The 22,895-nt window shown below is 40.8% G+C and overlaps 1 protein-coding gene and 1 pseudogene across 2 annotated transcripts; one reads left to right on the plus strand and one right to left on the minus strand.

The window, feature by feature from the left end:
* Positions 1-13,968: 13,968 nt before the first annotated feature.
* LOC146519249 (uncharacterized) lies at positions 13,969-16,292 on the plus strand. Its single transcript, XM_085160308.1, has 5 exons — positions 13,969-14,217; positions 14,296-14,421; positions 15,304-15,438; positions 15,888-15,999; positions 16,168-16,292. The coding sequence occupies exons 1-5, from the start codon at positions 13,969-13,971 to the stop codon at positions 16,290-16,292; spliced, it is 747 nt and encodes a 248-aa protein (XP_085016434.1).
* On the minus strand, positions 14,544-20,949 carry LOC146519250 (uncharacterized; annotated as a pseudogene). The gene is made up of 7 exons (XR_014874058.1): positions 20,937-20,949; positions 20,674-20,761; positions 18,336-18,559; positions 17,982-18,230; positions 17,877-17,889; positions 17,293-17,674; positions 14,544-16,926 (listed from the first exon to the last, which is right to left on the minus strand). The product of XR_014874058.1 is annotated as an uncharacterized LOC146519250 (transcript).
* Positions 20,950-22,895: the final 1,946 nt, after the last annotated feature.

The raw sequence follows: 22,895 nt of genomic DNA on the forward strand, positions 1-22,895 counted from the left end.
TGCCGGCCGGCTCATCGGTCAGACCCACAGATGTACCAGGTGAAATCTGGAGGAAAACACATGCAGGGGTGGAGGTCAGAAGAGGAGAAGGAAGGAGATGGTGAGACAGCGGAGGCTGAAAATGAGGAGGAGGTACAGACCGTGTCTGCCACCTATCGTAACAGGAAATGTTCGGTCATTATCAAAATCGACGAGCTGACAGCGCTGGTATGGAGTCAGAGGGAATACCGGGAGTGTAGCCTGATGTGTTTCACCGAATCATGGATGCACCAGGACATTCCCTACGACAACACATCCGTGGAAGGCTTCCACACTGTTCAGCGGACAGGGACAGCATCGCTAGCAGTAAGCGCAAAGGAGGTGGGCTTGCTGTTCTTGTTAAAAACCGGTGGTGTAACCCTGCCAACATGACAATCAAAGAAAGGATTTGTTGCCCGGACATTGAACTGTGTGCTGTTGGACTCAGGACGTATTATTTACCCATGTAATCTTACGTTCCTCCTTCTGCTAACCCCACAGCTGCATGTGACACTATCCACTCTGCCGTAGCCCGGTTACAGACTCAGCACCCGAGTGCCTTCATTGTGATCTCGGGTGACTTCAACCATGTCACCTTGGACAATACACTACCAACAGTCACATAGTATGTGGCCTGTCCCATCAGGGGGAGAGAATCTTAGATGTACTGCATGCTAATGTCGAGGACGAGGTGGTCAGAGGAGGCCATAGTGGAACTACAGGGCTGTTTCGAGGTGACTGACGGGGAGACACTCTCTGAGCCTCACGCTGAGGACATCAATGGGCTTACTGAGTGTATCACAGACTACATAACTTTCTGCACTGACTCCATTGTTCCAGCTCAGACTGTTCATTGTTACCCAAATAACAAGTGGGTGACTAAGGACATCGAGGCCCTCCTCATAGACAAGAAGAGGCTTTCAGAGGGGCAATAAAAAGGAGATCGATGAGAAGGGTCCAGGTGTTAATAAAGGACAAGATCAGAGAGGCTAAGGACAATTACAGGAGGAAGCTGGAGTGGAAACTCCAGCAGAACAGCGTGAGAGAGGTGTGGAGGGGCATGAAGTCCATCACTCGATTCAGGCCAACCAACAGCAGGGGAGCTGAGGGAGGTGAGAACAGAGCTAACGAGTTGAATCTGTTTTTATTTTTATTTTTTTTCCTGTCCTATTTGGTTTGTTAGCCATCAGAATTGTTGTCTGAAGACAAACAAAGATACCCAATGGATTTATTTTGCCAAATGGATCATCACGGCCTTGCTGTATTGGTCCATTTGATCGACCTTTGTTGTTATTATTTATTTTATTTTATTTTCAGTTGTTACAGACGGACAGACATGACTGAGGGATAGGAAAGGGAGACAGAGAGATGAAGGAAAAGAAAAACAGAGGGGAAGAGGGACAGTGAGAAAGGAAACTTAAAAAGAGAAAGATTCGACACCACAGTGTCTGCTCACCCCCCCACAACCTCACCTGTGGTCAGCCTGAAATCCAGAGCCACACCACTGTGCCAGCCTCTCTCTGCACATGGCGCTGTTGCCTCGCCCATCCAACACTTTCACTCACGACCAGGTTCAGAGGCAAATGAGGAGACTCCACTCAGGCAAATCTGCCGGACCAGACAGAGTGAGTCCCCTCGTCCTCAAGTCCTGTGCCCCCCAGCTGTGTGGAGTCTTCCATAAACTGTTCATGCTGAGTCCGAGTCTGCAGGGCGTCCCTGTACCAAAGACGCCACGCCTCAGTGGCCCCCAGGATTACAGGCCTGTGGCACTGACCTCCCACATCATGAAGACCCTGGAAAGGTTCATCCTAGTTCAGACCCATTGTCAGACCACATCAGGATCCCCTTCAGTTTCCTTACCAGCCCTGTCTTGGAGCTGAGGACGTCATCATCTATCTGCTCTATCTATCTACACCCACCTGGACCAGCCAGCGAGCACTGTGAGGGTCATGTTTTTTGAATTTTCCTGTGCTTTCAGCACCATCAGGCCGACCCTCCTGGGTGATAAGTTGACAGCGATGCAGGTGGATGCTTCTCTGGTAAATGGTAAATGGACTGATTCTTATATAGTGCTTTTCTACTCTCCCGGAGTACTCAAAGCGCTCTATACAACATGCCACATTCACCCAGTCACACCCATTCTCACAAGCCCTTTATCTATACTTAGTGCTTTTTCTAACTACATTCACACACATTCATACTCCGATGGACGCATCGGAGAGCAACTTGGGGTTAGTATCTTGCCCAAGGATACTTGGCATGCAGACTGGAGGAGCCTGGGATCGAACCACCAACCTTCCGATCAGTAGGTGACCTGCTCTACCTCCTGAGCTACAGCCACCCCTGGTGTCCTGGATTGTGGATTACCTGACAGGAAGACCACAATATGTGCGTCTCCCACATTGTGTGCCTGACAAGGTGATCAGCAACACAGGGGCACCACAGGGGACTGTCCTCCCCCCTTCCTCTTCACCCTCTACACCACAGACTTCAACCACTGCACGGAGACCTGTGTGAGTACAAGAATATAATTATTATTAGAATATAATGTGTTCAATTTGCTTAGATAAGAGGGTCCAGCAATAGATCAGAGTTATAGGGAAGGATTTGTTTGTGTGTTTCAGTGTGGCTTATCTGTAGCCCGAGAGTGTGTAATTGTTTAGAGGGAAAGGAAGTTATGGACACTGGGGGTCTGCTGTCCTAAAAGGAGACAGGAAGCTACAGTGGGGGTTTCTGATGCATGTACCTTTAATAAAAACTCAGAATTGTTATAAACTTAGAAGCAGGTTTGCAGGAGACTCTCCACATGCTTATCTGTAAATATAAGGCAACAAGAGGCCACTGGCCCAGTGGATGCAGAGTCGGGGTCTCAGTAATATGTTATCTGTGTTTTGTATGTTGTCTAAAGGAATTTGGTGCAGCTTGGGTGAGGAGATTACTTTTATGACCGGCAGGAAGTTACATACACAGAGACACACACACAGTGCTTTGACTGTTACGACGCACCCACACCTACGTGCACACTCACGTGCACTCACATAGAGGTACGCGCACACACAGGCACTCACGTGCTCGTGCATACACACACAGACACAGAGTTTCCAGCACACCGTGGGGGTTTTATGATGGGGTCACTTCTACAAAAATGTGTTTCACAGACAAAGCAGTGAAGATCTGCAGAGGGACACCGGCCTTGCACATCTCCCCTTCTAGAAGATGAAGATGAATAAAGGTTCTGTGAAAATGACAACTGAGTCCCGTGCCGTCTCTGGACGCCTCGAGGAATAAAAAAGAACCGGGGTGAAGCTGATTTCGTAACACCTGCCGCCTCCAGAAGTTCTCTGATGACTCTTCAGTGGTTGGATGCATCAGCGGGGTGATCAAACAGAGTACCAGACTGTGGTCGACTCCTTTGTCATGTGGTGCAAGCAGAATCATCTGCAGCTCAACGTGGCGAAGACCAGAGAACTGATTGTGGACTTTAGGAAGACCAGGAAAGACTTGGCCCCTGTTTCAATCAAGGACAGTCAACATGGACATTGTGGATGACTATAACTTGGTGTTCGCTCGCTCTGTGGTAGAGTATCACTTCCTGTTCCTGCTCAATCACAGTGGTGTTTCTGAGTAGCTTATTTGCTTAGCAGTTTAATTAACAACTTTTAAATACATTCTTTTTTCACAGTATAATCTTCACGTGCTTCATCCGAAGCACACTTTCTGTGTACTCACTACCTAATTTATAGCCAAAGTATTCACTCACTGTCTCTGTACTGTTTCGCTAGCTTAGCTCGTAGCCGACTCGTTAGCACCATGGCTACTTCACCTGTCCCTTCTGCACTTTCTTGCTCATTGTGTCAGATGTTTAGTTACTCCTCGGCCTCCTTTAGCAGTAATGATATCTGTAACAAATGTAGCATATTTGCAGCTCTGGAGGCCAGGATTACTGAATTGGAGCTGTAGCTCCAATTCAGTAATTCAGTCCTGTAGCTGGTGCAGCCGAAGATAGCGTAGGCCCCGCTAGCTGTTCCCCGGCAGATTCCAAGCAGCTGGGGAAAGAGGGCGGCTGGGTGACGGTGAGGAGGAAGCATAGTCCTAAACAGAAGCCCCAGGTACACCACCAACCCGTTCATGTGTCTAACCGTTTTTCCCCACTCGGTGACACACCCGCCGGGGGTCAAACTCTGGTAATTGGTGATTCTGTTCTCAGACATGTGAAGCTAGAGACACCGGCAACCATAGTCAATTGTCTTCCAGGGGCCAGAGCAGGCGACATTGAAGGAAATTTAAAACTGCTGGCTAAGGGTAAACGTAAATTCAGTAAAATCATAATTCACGTCGGCAGTAATGACACCCGGTTACGCCAATCGGAGGTCACTAAAATCAATATTGAATCGGTGTGTAACTTTGCCAAAACAATGTCGGACTCTGTAGTTTTCTCTGTTCCCCTCCCCAATCAGACCAGGAGTGACATGTTTAGCCACATGTTCTCCTTAAATTGCTGGCTGTCTGAGTGGTGTCCCAGAAACGATGTGGGCTTCATAGATAATTGGCAAACCTTCTGGAGGAAACCTGGTCTTGTTAGGAGAGATGGCATCCATCCCACTTTGGATGGAGCAGCTCTCATTTCTAGAAATATGGACAAATTTATTAAACCCCTCAAAATATGACTATCCAGAGTTGGGACCAGGAAGCAGAGTTGCAGTCTTACACGCCTCTCTGCAGCTTTTCTCCTCCTGCTACCCCCCCCAAAAACCCATCTCCATAGAGACTGTGTCTGCTTCCAAAAAGACAAAAAACAAACTAAAAACCAGCAACAAACAACTTAAACATTTACAAAGAAAGAACAATACAGTATCCACATCTGAACCAAAGAGTAAAACGATGAAATGTGGATTATTAAATATTAGGTCTCTCTCCTCCAAGTCTCTGTTAGTACATGACTTAATAATTGATCAACAAATTGATTTACTCTGCCTTACAGAAACCTGGTTGCAGCAGGATGATTATGGTAGTTTAAATGAATCAACACCCCCGAGTCATTCTAACTACCAGAAGTCTCGAAGCACAGGTCGAGGGGGCGGTGTGGCAGCAATTTTTCACACCAGTCTATTAATTAACGAAAGACCAAGACAGACTTTTAATTCATTTGAAAGCCTGATGCTTAACATTGTCCACCCCAGCTGTGAAACTCAGAAACCAGTCTTACTTGTTATCATCTATCGTCCACCTGGGCCTTACACAGAGTTTCTGTCTGATTTCTCAGACTTTATATCTAATTTAGTTCTGAGCTCAGATAAAATAATTATTGTGGGTGATTTTAACATCCATGTTGATGCTAAAAATGACAGCCTCAACATGGCATTTAATCTGTTGTTAGACTCAATTGGTTTCTCTCAAAATGTAAAAGAACCCACCCACCACTTTAATCACACTCAAGATCTTGTTTTAACATATGGCATAGAAACTGAACATTTAACAGTGTTTCCTGAAAACCCTCTCCTGTCTGATCATTTCTTGATAACATTTACATTTACAATAATTGATTACGCAGCAGTGGAGAGTGGACTTTATCAAAGTAGATGTCTTTCTGAAAGCGCTGTAACTAAGTTTAAGAATATAATCCAGCCACTGTTATCATCGTCAATGCCCTGTACCAACATAGAGCAGAGCAGCTATCTGAACGCTACCCCAACAGAGGTCGATTATCTTGTTAATAATTTCACCTCCTCACTACGTACGACTCTGGATACTGTAGCTCCAGTGAAAACTAAGGTCTCTAATCAGAAGTACCTGACCCCGTGGTATAATTCTCAAACACGTACCCTAAAGCAGATGACTCGTAATCTGGAGAGGAAATGGCGTGTCACAAATTTAGAGGATCATCATTTAGCCTGGAGAAATAGTTTGTTGCTTTATAAGAAAGCCCTCCGCAAAGCCAGAACAGCTTACTACTCATCACTGATTGAAGAAAATAAGAACAACCCCAGGTTTCTCTTCAGCTCTGTAGCCAGGCTGACAAAAAGTCAGAGCTCTTTTGAGCCAACCATCCCTTTAACGTTAACTAGTGATGACTTCATGAACGTCTTCACAAATAAAATTTTTATCATTAGAGAAAAAATTACCAATAATCATCCCACAGATGTAATATTATCAACAGCTACTCTTAGTACCATTGATGTTAAGTTAGACTCTTTTTCTCCAATCGATCTTTCTGAGTTAACTTCAATAATTACTTCCTCCAAACCATCAACGTGTCTTTTAGACCCCATTCCTACAAAACTGCTCAAAGAAGTCCTGCCATTAATTAATTCTTCGATCTTATATATGATCAACCTATCTCGAATAATCAGCTATGTACCACAGGCCTTCAAGGTGGCTGCAGTTAAACCTTTACTCAAAAAGCATCTCTAGACCCAGCAGTCTTAGCTAATTATAGGCCAATCTCCAACCTTCCTTTCATATCAAAAATCCTTGAAAGAGTAGTTGTCAAACAGCTAACAGATCATCTGCAGAGGAATGGTTTATTTGAAGAGTTTCAGTCAGGTTTCAGAGTTCATCACAGCACAGAAACAGCTTTAGTGAAGGTTACAAATGATCTTCTTATGGCCTCTGACAGTGGACTCATCTCTGTGCTTGTCCTGCTAGACCTCAGTGCAGCGTTCGATACTGTTGACCATAATATCCTATTAGAGCGATTAGAACATGCTGTAGGTATTACAGGTACTGCACTGCAGTGGTTTGTATCATATCTATCTAATAGACTCCAGTTTGTGCATGTAAATGGAGAGTCCTCTTCACACACTGAGGTTAATTATGGAGTTCCACAGGGTTCAGTGCTAGGACCAATTCTGTTTACATTATACATGCTTCCCCTAGGCAGCATCATTAGAAGACATAGCATACATTTTCACTGCTATGCAGATGACACCCAGCTCTATCTGTCCATGAAGCCAGATAACACACACCAATTAGTTAAACTGCAGGAATGTCTTAAAGACATAAAGACTTGGATGGCCGCTAACTTTCTGCTTCTTAATTCAGATAAAACTGAGGTCATTGTACTCGGCGCTGAAAAGCTTAGAAATATGGTATCTAACCAGATTCTTACTCTGGATGGCATTACCTTGGCCTCCAGTAACACTGTGAGGAACCTTGGAGTCATTTTTGACCAGGATATGTCCTTCAACGCACATATTAAACAAATATGTAAGACTGCGTTCTTCCATTTGCGCAACATCTCTAAAATTAGAAATATCCTGTCTCAGAGTGACGCTGAAAAACTAGTTCATGCATTTATTACTTCCAGGTAGACTACTGCAATTCATTATTATCAGGATGTCCAAAAAACTCACTGAAAAGCCTTCAGCTAATCCAAAATGCTGCAGCAAGAGTACTGACAGGGACTAGAAAGAGAGAGCATATTTCTCCTGTTTTGGCTTCCCTTCATTGGCTTCCTGTTAAATCCAGAATTGAATTCAAAATCCTGCTCCTCACATACAAGGTCTTAAATAATCAGGCCCCATCTTATCTTAATGACCTTGTAGTACCATATCACCCTATTAGAGCACTTCGCTCCCGCTCTGCAGGCCTACTTGTTGTTCCTAGAGTATTTAAAAGTAGAATGGGAGGGAGAGCCTTCAGTTTTCAGGCCCCTCTTCTGTGGAACCAGCTTCCAGTTTGGATTCAGGAGACAGACACTATCTCTACTTTTAAGATTAGGCTTAAAACGTTCCTTTTTGCTAAAGCATATAGTTAGGGCTGGACCAGGTGACCCTGAATCCTCCCTTAGTTATGCTGCAATAGATGTAGGCTGCCGGGGGATTCCCATGATGCATTGAGTTTTTCCTTTCCAGTCACCTTTTTCACTCACTATGTATTAACAGACCTCTCTGTATTGAATCGTATCTGTTATTAATCTCTGTCTCTCTTCCACAGCATGTCTTTATCCTGTCTTCCTTCTCTCACCCCAACCGGTCGCAGCAGATGGCCGCCCCTCCCTGAGCCTGGTTCTGCCGGAGGTTTCTTCCTGTTAAAAGGGAGTTTTTCCTTCCCACTGTCGCCAAAGTGCTTGCTCATAGGGGGTCATATGATTGTTGGGCTTTTCTCTGTATCTATGAAGCGCCTTGAGGCGACATTTGTTGTGATTTGGCGCTATATAAATAAAATTGAATTGAATTGAATTGAACTGGCACGTTGTATTAGCTTATTAATCTCCAAAAAATACTTCACACTTGACAAACTTAACACCTTGATCCAGAAATTTCCATACAAATTTGGTGACAAAACAAATCAACCTCATGCCATACCACATACTTATTCTTCAAAAAACACAATAGGGGGCAATGCTCATGAAAATTGGTCTTTGCTGAGGTTGCTTCCTTTAATCATAGGGACACTTTTGCCAGTTGATGAGCCAGCATGGCAGGTAATTCTACATCTTAACCCTGGAGAACCCATGGGGTCAGATCCGACCCCATTGGTTTACTAGGGAACCCATGGGGTCAAATTTGACCCCATGGCTTATCCAGGGTTAAAGATATAGTTGAGTTGGTTGTTGCCCATGTCCACACAGATGAAACCATAGCTTATCTTGAGGCCAAGATCTATGATCATAGGCAGCACTATCTTGATCTCTTTCCACATGTAAATCTGTTGCCAAAGCATCATTATTTGGAGCACTATCCACAAATGATTAAATGCTTTGGACCTCTCATTTCTCTATGGACCATGCGATTCGAGGCAAAGCATAGTTTTTTCAAGCAGGTTGCACGACATACAAACTGCTTCAAAAACATACCCTTCTCATTAGCTGTTAAACATCAGTTCATGATTGCCCATCAGACACATTCCTCTAATTACAAGAAGTCATCCTTGGAAGTTAGAAATGCCTCTGTTATGCCCGTTGAGGTTCTTAATGACAGAGTAGTGTCTGCCTTGATGGAAAGATACCCATCTATTTCTGAAGTTGCTCTGTTGAAGAAGGTATCCTGCAATGGTATGCATTACAGTCAAGACATGCTTATTGTTCACGGAACTGTAAATGGGCTGCCAAAATTTAATGAGATCATTCAGCTGTCCATAGTTGAAAAGAAACTGTGTTTCATAGTTAGGGAACTATGTTCTTGGTACAGGGAGCATTATGGTGGATTTGAGCTGTCTACCCCATCCACTAGAGAGCTGGCCATAATTGAACTTGGTGACTTGGAGGACCCATATCCCCTTGCAGACTACATTGTGGAGGGACTATGCTTGGTGATGTTAAAGAGGTTCATCATCGTGAAGGGTAAGTTTTCTTCAATAACATAGCTTTTAAGATTTCTTAAATTTAGATTGTAAAGATTATTAAAAAGAGCAACCCCTCTGCTGGAGGATGCCTGACAATAAGCTCTGGAAAGCAAACTCTTTGAAGGTTTTGCTTATAGTTGTGTCCGGCATGGAACAGCCAGACTCTCCATTGTCGTCCTGCACAGCAAATTCAGCATGTCCAAATTAACACTGTCAGATTTGATTTCAACACTATTAAAGTGTCTATATGGGTCCACACCAGAGAGTGTAAATTTAACTCTTTTTGGAGAGTTGGTACGTTAACTCTGATTTAGTGTTAAACACAAAATCTGTATGGAGTTGATAATTTAACACTTACTAATGCTAACTAGGTGTTAAGAGTTTATATATTAACTCTCAAAGAGTATTTTAGTTTAACTACGTAAGAGTTATCTTCTAATTAATTCTAAAAAGCGGGAATTTTACTGTTCTGAACTTCTAGAAATTTATTTTAGAAATAAACATGTACTTAAAAGACGCAATGGCTTTTGAAAAACATTTATTCTGAACAGTGCACCACAATTTCAAAACATTTTCTGAAAGATCTAACAGTGTACATGTTCTCACTTTCAACTCCAAAGAGCCACAGAAGTAAAAGCTAATAATAATAATTGAAACAATCTTTGAAAAAATGACTTACCAAGCATGGCAAACAACTCAAATATGTAGAGCAAAATGTTCTGAAACGGCTTCACTTCAGCTTCGATTGGAGCCTATGGTGCTGGGGGCGGAGCCTGTGAATTTACTCTATTGGTGTCATAGCCCCTGTAGGAGTTCAGAGTTAAGAGGTCAAGAGTTAATGTTTCCATTGTAACACCTCCAGATTTAACATAGAAAAAATCGAGTGTTAAAAATGAGTGTAACTACTATCATTTTAATTAATTATTTATGTATTTCACATTTTAATTAATTATTGACACATTTAATTAATTATTTAATGATATATTTATTTATTTCATTTTGGCAGTCCTGGCGCCTGGCTCAACTCATCCATCACAGCAAGGAGGCGGGGTTAACGCTCTCCCTGTAGCTTGTCTGACATCTGATTGGTTAAACTGTAAAGCAAGTCCACACAGATCTATCCCTGATAATAGATTGATGTACACCCAGTAAATCTCACTCCGATCCTTTAGGTGGTGATATTCATTTTTAACTTTGCTTGGATGCGCTATGCAGTTGGAAGCAAGACGTTGCCGCCATAAAAATCAAGACACTTGACAATAGTTGTGTACCTCAATTGATACATTGCACGACGTGTACGAGAAATGTCAAAAAGCTGTCCAGAGCTGCTGAGAGAAGCAGCGAATTTAATTGAAGAAGCTCTGAGGACAAATTCCCCAACTCCGTTAGCTCAGACACAGCAGATACCTGCGGCATCATTACATACACCTGTCCAAAGTAAGTAACGTCAGCCACGTGTTATACTAATTGATGACTTAGCACACAGTTAAATCTTAGCAATTCATATGAGCATCTAAATTTCAGTGGGCGGGGGTTGTGCACCTAGGTTTATGTGTGGTAGTTAGCTAATTATGCTTTGTGTGTGACTCACTTTCGTTGTGTGTGTATGGGGCATGAAACTAGATAGTCGGTAGAACGCCCTTATTTTGCAGCACCATGCCTGGTGCTGATGTGTAGCGTTAGTGACGTTTAAAATTATGCTAAGCTGAAAGTTCAGACTGTTGTAGCTGACTGGTGGTCTGTTCCGCTGGGATATTTTCTCTGTGTTGCAGCCGAGCTAGCAAGGCTCTTTGCTCCGTATAACGGTGGGAGTAGAAGAAATATGATACGACGGTCAGCACAGAGCCTAGTACCTAGAAGAAGCTACACACATACGTTCTGTTGCTTGGCTGATCACAAGGCTAACAAAGCATTCAGCTTAAAGCAGACCTCCTTGCTGCAGGACTTGGACAGCAAAAAGTGACATTTTCAGGTCTGATAGTAGAAATTTACCAGAGCCCAGTTTTGATTGTGGTTCACTGTAGTTTTTTTTGTTTGTTTTTTTTAATTTTTACCGTGAATGTGATAAATACTTTGTCATTTTAATTTAAATTGGACTTAAATTTCAACTGTGTGATTGTTATTTTGTGGCTATTAGATAGTACTGGCTTGTTTTCAAATATGTGGGTGTTTGATTGAATGGAGATTATCTGTTCATTCTTTTAAATACAGGGAATGACAATGATCCCGAGACTGTAAGAACTAAACTGATGGAAGTGTTTCCAAAGCTCCAAGAAGGGGGAGGATTTGAACTTCTAAATATTACAGGATCTACTCATAGTCAAAATCTTGCATTGCTTCAATGTCCCAGCACTGGATACACCACTGCGTATCTGAAAGATCCATCTGCAATGATTGGGCAGGCTACAATCTACATCCGTCCACTTCAACAGGACTTGCACTTTGATTGTGTACATAAATCTATATTGTCTTCATTTCACACAAATTTTTTTTGTTTTCTGGCAGGGTCAGGATTCTAGGATTACAACCAAAATAATATTGCTTTCCCTTTTAAAAAAAACAATGTTTTTAATTAAATATGTTGGGCAATAATACTCAGCCATTTTTTTTGTACAGTGTAATCATCTGTATTTTATTTCAGGTGATGCTGCTGTTGGACAAGGGGTGATCGGGTACTTTGTGACAACAATAATATCCAAACTCCAGTTTGGATTCAGAGTAGAGATGGGATTTCCGGCTTTTTTTAGAGAACCGGCTCTTTCGGTTCGACTCACTAAAAAGGGCCGGCTCTTTCGGCTCCGAACCGGCTCTTCAGGTTGTTTTGTTGCTTTAATTAATTTATTATTAACAATAATATAAAATTATGCACAAAAGGAATTACTAATGTAAAAAAAAAGTAGTTTTATTTATATATGTTTATATATAAATATATACGGTGGCCCCTAGAGATAAAACACGTACAAACTCCAAAACACATTTCTAGCATTAACTGAACTTCCAAAACAGAGCTACCTAGACACTTAAATTACACAATTGAAAGCATATGTGTGTATTGTTTGTGTATTTATACACAAGCATTCATATATAGTCAAATAAAATTTAAAAAAAAGTTTATTTACCTGTTATTACCACACACCAAATCCGGTCGTTGGTACTTCCTGCCTTGTGTAGCCTCAGGGTAACAAAAGCTCCACACTGCGCCCAGCATCCTGGAGCACTTCTGTTGTCTTTTGTACGTGTTTTGAGTTTTTATGTGCTTCTGAGCTTTTACCTGTTTTGGAGTTTGTACGTGATTTGAAGTTTGTACGTGTTTTTACATGTTTTTGAGTTTTTACGTGTTTTTGAGTTTGTACGTGTTTTTACGTGATTTGAAGTTTGTACGTGCTTTGCCTGTAGAGGCCACCGTAAATATACTTTTATTTATTCACTCCACATAAAATGTAATAAATAAATCATATAATACAAAAACCAACTATTCACATTTCAACTTTTAACTATTTAAATTTTCAGCTTTTTCCTTTTACAAATTTAAAGCGAAACAACACAAAACACTGCAAACCACAACACAATTAAATATAAATGATAATATGAAAACTAAAAGAAGATGCATATTCTCTGTCATATGGACCTGCATGAATAAACTTTCTGAATCCTTTATCATCTGCAACTGAAAATAGTTGTGGATGATTACTATACCTTTCTAATGTGACGTTGTTGACCCTGCCTCTCTCTCTCTCTCCCTCCTGCTCTGTTCCTGTGCTACTGAGTGTAACTACCGCCCCTCCCCCCTCTGCCGTAAACCACAAGGCTCGCATGTGGAGTGAAGCGGAAAAAAAGTGCGAGAGAGAGGGTGAGGGAAAGGGAGAAAAAAAACCCCACGGCTCGCGATAAGGAGCCGGCTCGCATCGTTCACGTCAGAGAACCGGCTCTAAGAGCCATTTCGTTCGCGACCGACCCATCACTAATTCAGAGTAGATCTTGGTAAGTGTACCACTATTTTCATATGCTTTTGTTGTGGAAGTTTTCCATTAAATAAAGCCTGCAGACGAGCGGTGAGCGGTCGCTAACATTCTTTAATCAAAATACAAACAACAGAAAAACTAAGCTTGATGGAGCCCCTGCATGACCGCGGGACAGACGGTCAGCAGAGTCTCCCTGAGCCTAACATGGCTCTCAGTTAAACACCTTCTCCAGGAACAAAAGGCAGTACACAGCTGTTTCACACCTTAAGGTTCACACTCCCTTGCTACCTCCCAGAGTCCTCAAAGAGACAAAAGACTCTTTCCTGTGGAGTTGTCTGCTTCCCCCAACTTCCTTACTACACCCCCACCATTTGTCTTACTGTATGGGTATCAGACATGTTAAAATCCAGTGGAACTAAGGCATTATACAATAAAATAATGTAATTAATACATAAGTAAAAGAAATTCCTATACACGGTATTTCACCATTTTTAAATGTATTTTACTCTTATGTGGTGTTTGTGTCTGGATAATTTTTTTTAGAAATTAACAAAAGGATGATATTGGTATATTTATCATAATTACCTTACTCTCCTTGCTTTGAAGCTCGTGATAATTTTTAAAATACAGTTTTACATAAAGCACTGGCAAATTAAAAAAATAAAATAAAGAAAACCCTGCTTTCTTGGTACTTCTAGGAGGAATGGGTCAAACACTGCTATTTGAGAGTGAACCGGACCATCTGGTCCCAGCAACATCAGAGGTACTTATCGAGAGCAGCCTCTTCCGGGTTGCAGGAAGGATGTTGGCCCACACCTTTTTGCATGATGGTCCCCGTGTCACAGGATTAAGTCCTGCAATAATTCACGTGCTGTTTAATGGTGACCCGGAATTGGCAACAATTGTTATAGAAGACTGTCCTGATCTGCACATTAGGAGTATCATACAAATGGTATGTAACATGAAAAAATGAATTGAATTAAAATCAGTGTGTGGACTACCATAATAACTTGTTTAATCTTAATTTTAGCTTGAACTCGAAGAACTTACTCAGGAACAGCAAGACGCCGTCTCTGATCTTTCCCTGTCTTGGGATCTCCCAGCAGTAAATAAAACAAATCGGAGATGGCTGCATAACAAACTTCTAGTGCATGCGGTAGGTTCTTGCTGGTTAAGTATCAAAAACATTGTTGTAGTTGTTGAAATTAATAAGCACATGGATTTGTATAGAGTAGCTTTTTCTTCAACACTGGCAGGCAATGGTCATGTTTCCTTCCCCCCCCCATTTTATTAGTCCTGAAATTAGTTTTGTAAATATTTGGTTTTTAAGCACTAACATTTACCATTCTCCCAGTCATGTTAAAATTCTTCTTCTTTTTTTTTTCTTAAATCATGCACATAGTTTTTCATAACCAAAATCGGACCTTTTCCTTCATACCTGGAAGTGTTGGCACTCACACACTAATTCCACCAATGCGCACACAAGAGGAAACTTCACAAACACAGACATCCCTTTACAAAATATCTTCAGGCTATAGTATACTGACAGCAGTTCAAAAAAATTTACTGTATGTTTGTGTTTTTAAAAATTCCTTCTTAAACTTAAACATTCCACTACTTGATTTAGAAAAATTTAGAAAGGGAATCTGCCCACTCACCCATCCGTTATGCCTTCAGCAGAACAGTTAACTCAAGTCTGCATTACCACGTTTTGCACTTCAATAGGCATTAAAGACACATTGTAGTTAATGAAAAAGGTTACCCTAGCAATTTTTAAATTTATTTTTTTACTGCAGAATGTGGTTTGATGTTGGGAAAATAACAAAGCCACCATAAAAGATGTGTGTGTGAATTGAAGAATATATTACTGTAAAATGTGCAAATTTGTCTTTGGTGTATACAGTCTACTACAGTGTAAATAGATATGGCAAAGCACGTCAGTGTGTCTTCATGAAAATTTCCTCTACCGTGCCAACTTGTGTAGAATTCAGGAGGATATTTGTTCTTTTGCTATGGCTTGGGTCTGTCTGCCTGGAAGGTTATTGGGAGAACCATGCGCCAACAGCTGAGAAAGGGAATCAAGGATGTCATGGTATGGCCCCTGCTAACGAGTACGCCAGATGTTGTCCCGCTTCGTTTCCCACGAATGGCAGAAATGCAGTTCACACCACAGGTAAGCCAGTTCTTTCTCATCATTGATAGGAGCGGTCCCCAACCTTTTTTGCACCATGGAACGGTTTATGTCCGACAGTATTTTCAGAGACCAGCCTTAAAGCTGTAGTGGATTAATACAACAAAATAAAACCAGTACCGGTAACAAAAAAAGATGTATTCATAGCACACGGGTAAAGACCCAGGGAAACAGAGTTAACGATAAAAACCCTGAAAACCATAAATTTCACACCTGAGCATCAACTCTCTGTACCTAATGACTCACCGACTGGTCCGTGGCCCAGGGGTTGGGGACTACTGATTTATGAGACCTTATTTATAAATGTATTTGGAGAACTTTCCATGAAATAATAATATACTGAACTTGTTTTCCTATTAATAAAAATGGTAAAATATATATTCTTTTCACCAGTACTGAAGACTAAGTTGTCCTCTTCCATGTTCTATCAGATGGTAATAGACAAAATCACATGGCCAACTCAGGATAGTGATGAAGATGAGGAATTTGATGTTGAGTCCATGTGCCGCATCACTGGATTTCTACGGATCTTCATTGAAACCAGTATAGGCACCTTTTTTTTTTTTTTTAAATAAAGCTATTGCTCATATTGCAAATGCTTGATAATAAGCATTGAAAGTTATAATGTATGAAATTCATAATTTAACTGTATATTCTCTGCAGCATTATGAACAATTAACTAAATGTTTCCTTAACTCCATTTCTGACTAGCTTCATCAAGTAGACTGGCCCAACTGATGAAATTCTGGGTTGGCTGGGAGATGCTTCGCCTGAACTCAATGTGGAGATCTCTGGTGGCACCTTTCCGACAGCCTCTACGTGTTTTGAAACGCTAAAGCTGCCAGCTCGTTTCCAGACATACCAAGACTTCGAGGAAGCACTTATTTCTGCAATAAATAGTGCACACACAGGTTTTGGACTGGTTTAAGATTTTTCAGGCTGAAAATTCGTCATGGTTCAAGCAGAAAGCAAGCAAAGGGGAATGAAACACATGTTTAATGTTTCACATGTTTATAAAAGCAATTTTACATTTTGATATAAAATGGGAGCGACAGTTAGCAGTTCTGCATCCCAAGCTTTCATGTCTTTTTTCCCCCCATAATTACAATAAAACAAAAATTATAATTTTGTTAACCAAAAAGTTATGTGACAAATGTCATGATGGGAAAAACTTGAAAGAAAGGAACTTGAAAAATTATCTGAGGGAAGCAAAGTGTTTTACATTGCATGTCTGTTTTAGCATCCTAAATAAAAAGCTTGGGTTGTATATCAGTCTCCTATGGTTCTTGACAGAATTCGGACTGTCTCCAAGTATGGTCCAATTGCATCTGTTAAAGAAACTCCTGAAACTGGCAAAGTAGCAAGCTCTTCATGTGATAGCTCACGGCCCAGCTGAATGTCAGGTACTGATGTAGTGCCTCCATGGTTAGTGTGAGGCCCGTTCCAGTCGATCCCGTAGTCTTCAGAAACCTGAACATGGAATAATCTTGATTAGTGTTGTAGTTACAACTACTTTAATAATGCTTTAGGTCATTGCACAACCTATTTGGGACTTTTTTTGGTCCGCATGTTGGTAAGTATTTAAATAATATATGTTAACAATCAAATATTATAAAACTGTACAATTCTGCATAGGCTAGAAAAATGTACATGCGACAAAGAAATCTTAGCTCAGAAAATGTTGGAGAGCTTAGGTTTGAATCGCTGAGTATCACCTTTTAGCACATGGTTTTTCTCCCCTAGTCAAAAACTAAGAACAGTATGTAGCAGCTTTTTTTTTTTTGCTTATGGTCAGATAGTTTTAATAACTTTGTTAAAAGGCTGTTGTTCTCTAACCTCTGAAGGATCCTCCACGGGGCCTTGGTCTCTGTATCTTATCCAGAGTTGCTGTGGTGACTGATTCCGTTCAGTTCTAAGACCATGACTGTTCCATGCATCTCTGAAAGAGTCGAGGTTGCTCTGTATGTGTGGAAGGAAAACTCGGTGCATGCAGATGGATTTCACTGTCTGGATTAAGTGTTCCCTGATGTTCCAGTGAAGTGAACATCTGATAGAAAAGGTCTAGGGCATGCTCGTAGACATCTCTCCACATCCTGAACATCACGGGCGATCGTGGCTCAAGAGTTGGGAGTTCGCCTTGTAATCGGAAGGTTGCCGGTTGGAGCCCCGGCTTGGACAGTCTCGGTCGTTGTGTCCTTGGGCAAGACACTTCACCTGTTGCCTACTGGTGGTGGTCAGAGGGCCTGGTAGCGCCAGTGTCCGGCAGCCTCGCCTCTGTCAGTGCGCCCCAGGGTGGCTGTGGCTACAATGTAGCTGCCATCACCAGTGTGTGAATGGGTTGATGACTGGATATGTAAAGCGCTTTGGGGTCCTTAGTGACTAGAAAAGCGCTATATAAATACAGGTCATTTACCATTTACCATCCTCTCTATTCTGTGATTAAAATAAAATGTTTATGTGATGTAATTTTCATAAAGCATTAAACTGGTAGAGTCTATAACACAGCAACAAAACATGTTATTTACCGATGATTGTGGACACTTCGGCCTGTGATGTGAGAGTTCCTGTTGGTACCTCTGCTCCTGATCATGAATTCAGCTACATCGGCATTCTCCCCACCTTTATCAGACCGAACCCTTGATGGCGGTCCGTACTGCTCAACAGCAGCAATAAAGCTCTCCAAGACTGTTCTAGCTCTGTTGTTGCCAGCCACTGTCAAGTAGACAATTAGTCGACTGAATCCATCCGTGCCACCATGGACAACAAATCTCCATCTGTGAGACAATATGTAAAACACAAAAAATCACAACCTTTTTGTAGAACAATTATTAAAATATCTATAATATGGTTAAGTATTCCTATGCCAATACCACTGATACCTTATTAGCTTATGGTTGCCGTCAATGTGCCATAAGGAGTTTGGACCTGGTACAGAATACTGCCGTCGTCTTAATACATGCAGCCGTAGACGTCTGATGTTCACTCCTTCTGCATCACCTCTTGCATTCAGAAATCCATGCATTAGCTTGGATGGCTCCTGTGGACTTCACTTACAATACGCTCCAACTCCTCATCAGTAACAGATGAATAGAGGTCTGTCTTTCTACACAGATGAAAAACACTGAGTAATGTTGGAGTTTACAAAAGATTATTTTAGACTGGTCGACAATCAGGTCTATAAGTGATGACGTGATGAATCCTGCTTCCACGCTCAAACTACTCTGTGTTTTTTAAGGCTGTTGTGCTTTTAACACGTTTTAATGCTTTGCATCTTGGTCTATCTAATCTCAACAAGCCCCTAAAAACAGTCAGTGATCACTGTCGGCCTCTCTAGGGTTTTATTACCACTGTTGATTTTATGATGGTAATTGATGCAGCATGTAATCTTCTATCATTTTTTTTAGTTTGGACACAGTTTGTAAAGACACAACTGGGGCAAAAAGTATTTTAACAATTTCAATTAAATCAAAAATAAACTTGATAAAAGAATGGCAAAATCTTGATCAATATAAGCATTTGTCCAAGGGATTGTTTTAATCTATTGTCACTTGAAGCTAAAGTAGCATTACAATTTTTTTTATGAATTATAGAACATTTTTTGAGACATTTTATTAAATTCGATGAATTTATATTCCAAAATCTCTTTTTCCCCAAAGTCTGTTTTTGTTTCATAATGGGGTTTTTCATAATGGTGTATTTATTTGAGGTCATTTAACAACTGAATTTCTTATTCAGGCAATCAGGGTGGGACCTGAACGCTCATTGGCTGCTGCTTAAACAGGTGCTTAAAATTAAAGTGTCTCAAAATGTTTCTATTATTACAAAAAAGAATCGTAGTGAAATAAATATTTAATAAAATATTATAAAAATACACAATGTAAAATAAAAATTAAATGACACGTTTTAACACTTTGGTGTTCCATAGTCTAGTTCATATTAAAAAGTTAAATAATGTATTAGCACTAGATTAGGTTCCTGTATTCCTCGGTACAACCATCCCACATATCACACAAAAGTTTGGACTACTGCTATGAATTGTATTAATATGGCTCAAAAGAGACTTTACTGTTAAGGCAACAAAAACAAAACAAATCCCACACCTCCAACACGCCATCTTGTTTGGGGAAACAAATTACTGTTACTGAAGGTCCGCGACTCCGAACCGTAGTAAAGGGACCTCTGGCTAATACGGTGGGTTCGTGTTGGGCTCGTAGCTGAAAACTAGCTTTACTTTGTTGTCTGGGTCAACTTTGCTAGCAGAGACAGAGAGAGGCGTTGAAAGGCTGCTCCAACAGAACTTATTGTTTTTGGTGGAAAACACGAACACGGTGTACAGTCGAGTCTTAATAGCTTACTTACAGCTGGGCTCGTCAGGCTCTCTTCTTGGCTGCAGTGGTTATTATTATATTTACATGCTTCCAGCTCCCGTTTCTGCTCGATGACAGCTCGTACTTTTCCTTTTTCTCCCTCCCTCGCTCACAGACGCATAACGGGTATGGCAGTCCATTCTCCCTGCAGCACGGACTACACTGCCCATGATGCTACATTCTTTAGAGCTATACCTGTAGCATTCTGCCTATTAGCTTAGCACAACAACAACAAAAAGGCCTCTCTCACCCAGGAAACACGCAGAGAGAGAGCGTCACCCTGTAACCATGGCAACCGTAACGCTGCCGCCTGGAACAACAGAACGTAGCTGTCAAACAAAACCCAAACAGTCCTGACCCGCCACAATAGAAGTACCGCCGTGTAATCCATTTATTTCAGTAAAGTAACTGTATTCTAAATACCACCTTTTTAAACGGTAATTGTAACGGAATACAGTTACTTATATTTTGTATTTTAAATACGTAACGGCGGTACATGTATTCCGTTACTCCCCAACACTGCACATAGCACATCATTATATACCAGCTAGCCCAACTTCAGTAACCCCACAAAATGTTTACTTTCCTGTCTTCATTTATGTTGGAAGTGATAGCAGAGCTGTACATCTTAATTTGATTTTGAAATCTCTTGGTGTGAACATGCTATATTATATTTAGATGGGAACTAGCGAGCTAACTTCCTGCTAACTTGTAACTCCATTAAATTTCATAAATTCTGTTTTCATGGATGCCTGGATGTTAAACGTAATTGTTGCACCTGGTAAAGGAGCAACGCTGATAATTTTATTACAGAATTTAGACAGTTTTTCAGTTCTCAGTGAGTAAATACCTTAAGCCGTTTTGTTCCATACGCCTCCTGATTGTCCTTTCAGACAATCTGTGAGTTTGCCGCTGTTCCGCGATGCTTTGCTGGAGTACTTAAGTTTGCAGTCGCTCTACCATCAATGTCTTGGTTGGAGAGTGCGGAAATAAGTCCAAGAATTTCAATAAATTCCTCAGTTTTATTTGTCACATGCTCCAGCTGAGCAATTCCTGCTTCAACATTATCTGCTAGGTCTAAAATATCTCTTACCAACTCGAGAGAGATTTCACGAAAACCCCCCATGACGGTAGCCATGTTTTGCAAGGAGCCACTCCAGACCAAAGCAATAGTTTTGACTGGATAGGTGTTAACCCCGCCTCTTTACCTTGATGGGTGAGGCTGACAGATAAAATTAATTCAAGATGAGAGCCAGGCGCCAGGACTGCCAAAATGAAGTAAATAAATATATCATTAAATAATTAATTAAATGTGTCAATAATTAATTAAAATATGAAATACATAAATAATTATTTAAATGTTTCAATAATTAATTGAATGTGTCAATAATTAATAAAAATGTGAAATACATGAATAATTAATTGAATGTGTCAATAAATAATTAAAATGTGAAATACATAAATAATTATTTAAATGTTTCAATAATTAATTGAATGTGTCAATAATTAATAAAAATGTGAAATACATGAATAATTAATTGAATGTGTCAATAAATAATTAATTAAATGTGTCAATAATTAATTAAAATGTGAAATACATAAATAATTAATTAAATGTGTCAATAATTAATTAATTACATGTGTCATAACTATTTATTTAATTAATTAATTCCCATTTTAATTAATTATTGCCACATTTAATTAATTATTTAATGGTGTATTTAATGAATTCATTATGGCAGTCCTGGCGTTCCATACAAAACATTTAACACTTTTGAATTTGCTGTGTGGACGCTTCTTTCAGCCAAGGAGACCCAGCATCACACTTTCTTAGGTGACACTGAAAAGTTAATACAAATAACACTGCTGGGTGAGCATACCTGAAGAATCATACAAAGGTTTTAGAAATGTATGTGGTTTCAGAGCATGATGTTTTTTTTTTTTTTTTGTTTTGTTTTTTTTTTTTTTGCCTGTCCCGTTTGGCTCTTTTGCCATCAGAATTATTGTCTAAAGGCGAAGAAAGATGCCCAACGGATTTTCTTTACCAAATTGACCATCCCAGCTTTGCCGTAATGGTCCATTTGATTCACCTTTTATTCTTTATTTTATTTTCACTTGCTGAATACGGGACAGACTTGACTGGGGGAAAGAAAAGGGAGAAAGAAAGAGGGAAAGAAAAACAGTTGAGAAGAGGGACGGGGGAGAAGGGCAAAAAACAAAAACCAACAGAATAAGCAGAAAAAAAAAAAATACATATATTGATCACCTGGATCACCTGTTGAGAAAGAAAAAAGAAAACAAGCAGAAGAAAACGAGAGCAATACAATAAACAACATCACAATGATCTATGGGAATATGACAGTAAATACTAAATATTAAACATTATTGTGCAGCACGTAAGATCGACAGCACAGTGTGCATTGAGGTAGGAGCCAAAAAGGGTGTAGTTTGTGTGTGTGATCACCCGTGTGTACACCTGTGAGCATGGACGCGCTTGTTTTCTTAAAAGGTTCCCTCATGTAATGATCTGCTAGAGGGTGTGGGGGGCCACTGCCCCGTCCTCCAGGGCATGAAGCAGGTATGGAGGAGATCAAAACTCCAGACATCCAGAGGACCCCAGAACACAAGAGACCAAGGAAGACCAACAGAGGGGCAGCCGTGCCACTGTCCCAGAAAGAGCTGAGGAGAGTCCCAGATGAGGGGTCACCCAGCAGCCACGGAGCAGAAGCCAGGGGGGGTTGCAGTGACGTGCCCGTGAGCTCCGCCGGCAGCCAGCTGTGCCTGTGTTCAGAGCATGATGTTGATAAACCTAACTGGAATAAAAATCCCTCTAGCACTGTATTTATGTTGATTAAATATGCCATCATTTGGCTGTGCTTTTTCTGTTCCAGAGTAAAGGTTGTCCCATAATGGGAAGCCCTGTTCTCAGAATCATCTTTGGGGATGTGTCAGACTCCAGGAAAATGCATCTGGACTCTGGAATTCCAGCAACATTATCAGAACTCCATATGTTGGACATTCTTCGATTTGAAAGAAGACTTCCGTTTGCGGTACATGGATGAAGACTTTAAT

This window comes from Neolamprologus multifasciatus, chromosome 5 (assembly GCF_963576455.1).
Source record: "Neolamprologus multifasciatus chromosome 5, fNeoMul1.2, whole genome shotgun sequence".
In the NCBI taxonomy this organism is placed as follows: domain Eukaryota; kingdom Metazoa; phylum Chordata; class Actinopteri; order Cichliformes; family Cichlidae; genus Neolamprologus; species Neolamprologus multifasciatus.

Bases quoted from the DNA above. Each gene is read 5' to 3' on its own strand.
- LOC146519249 (XM_085160308.1), top strand. From the start codon at position 13,969: ATGGGTCAAACACTGCTATTTGAGAGTGAACCGGACCATCTGGTCCCA. The intron at 14,422-15,303 runs GTAGGTTCTTGC...TCTGCCTGGAAG, and splicing joins ACAAACTTCTAGTGCATGCG to GTTATTGGGAGAACCATGCG. The intron at 15,439-15,887 runs GTAAGCCAGTTC...ATGTTCTATCAG, and splicing joins AAATGCAGTTCACACCACAG to ATGGTAATAGACAAAATCAC.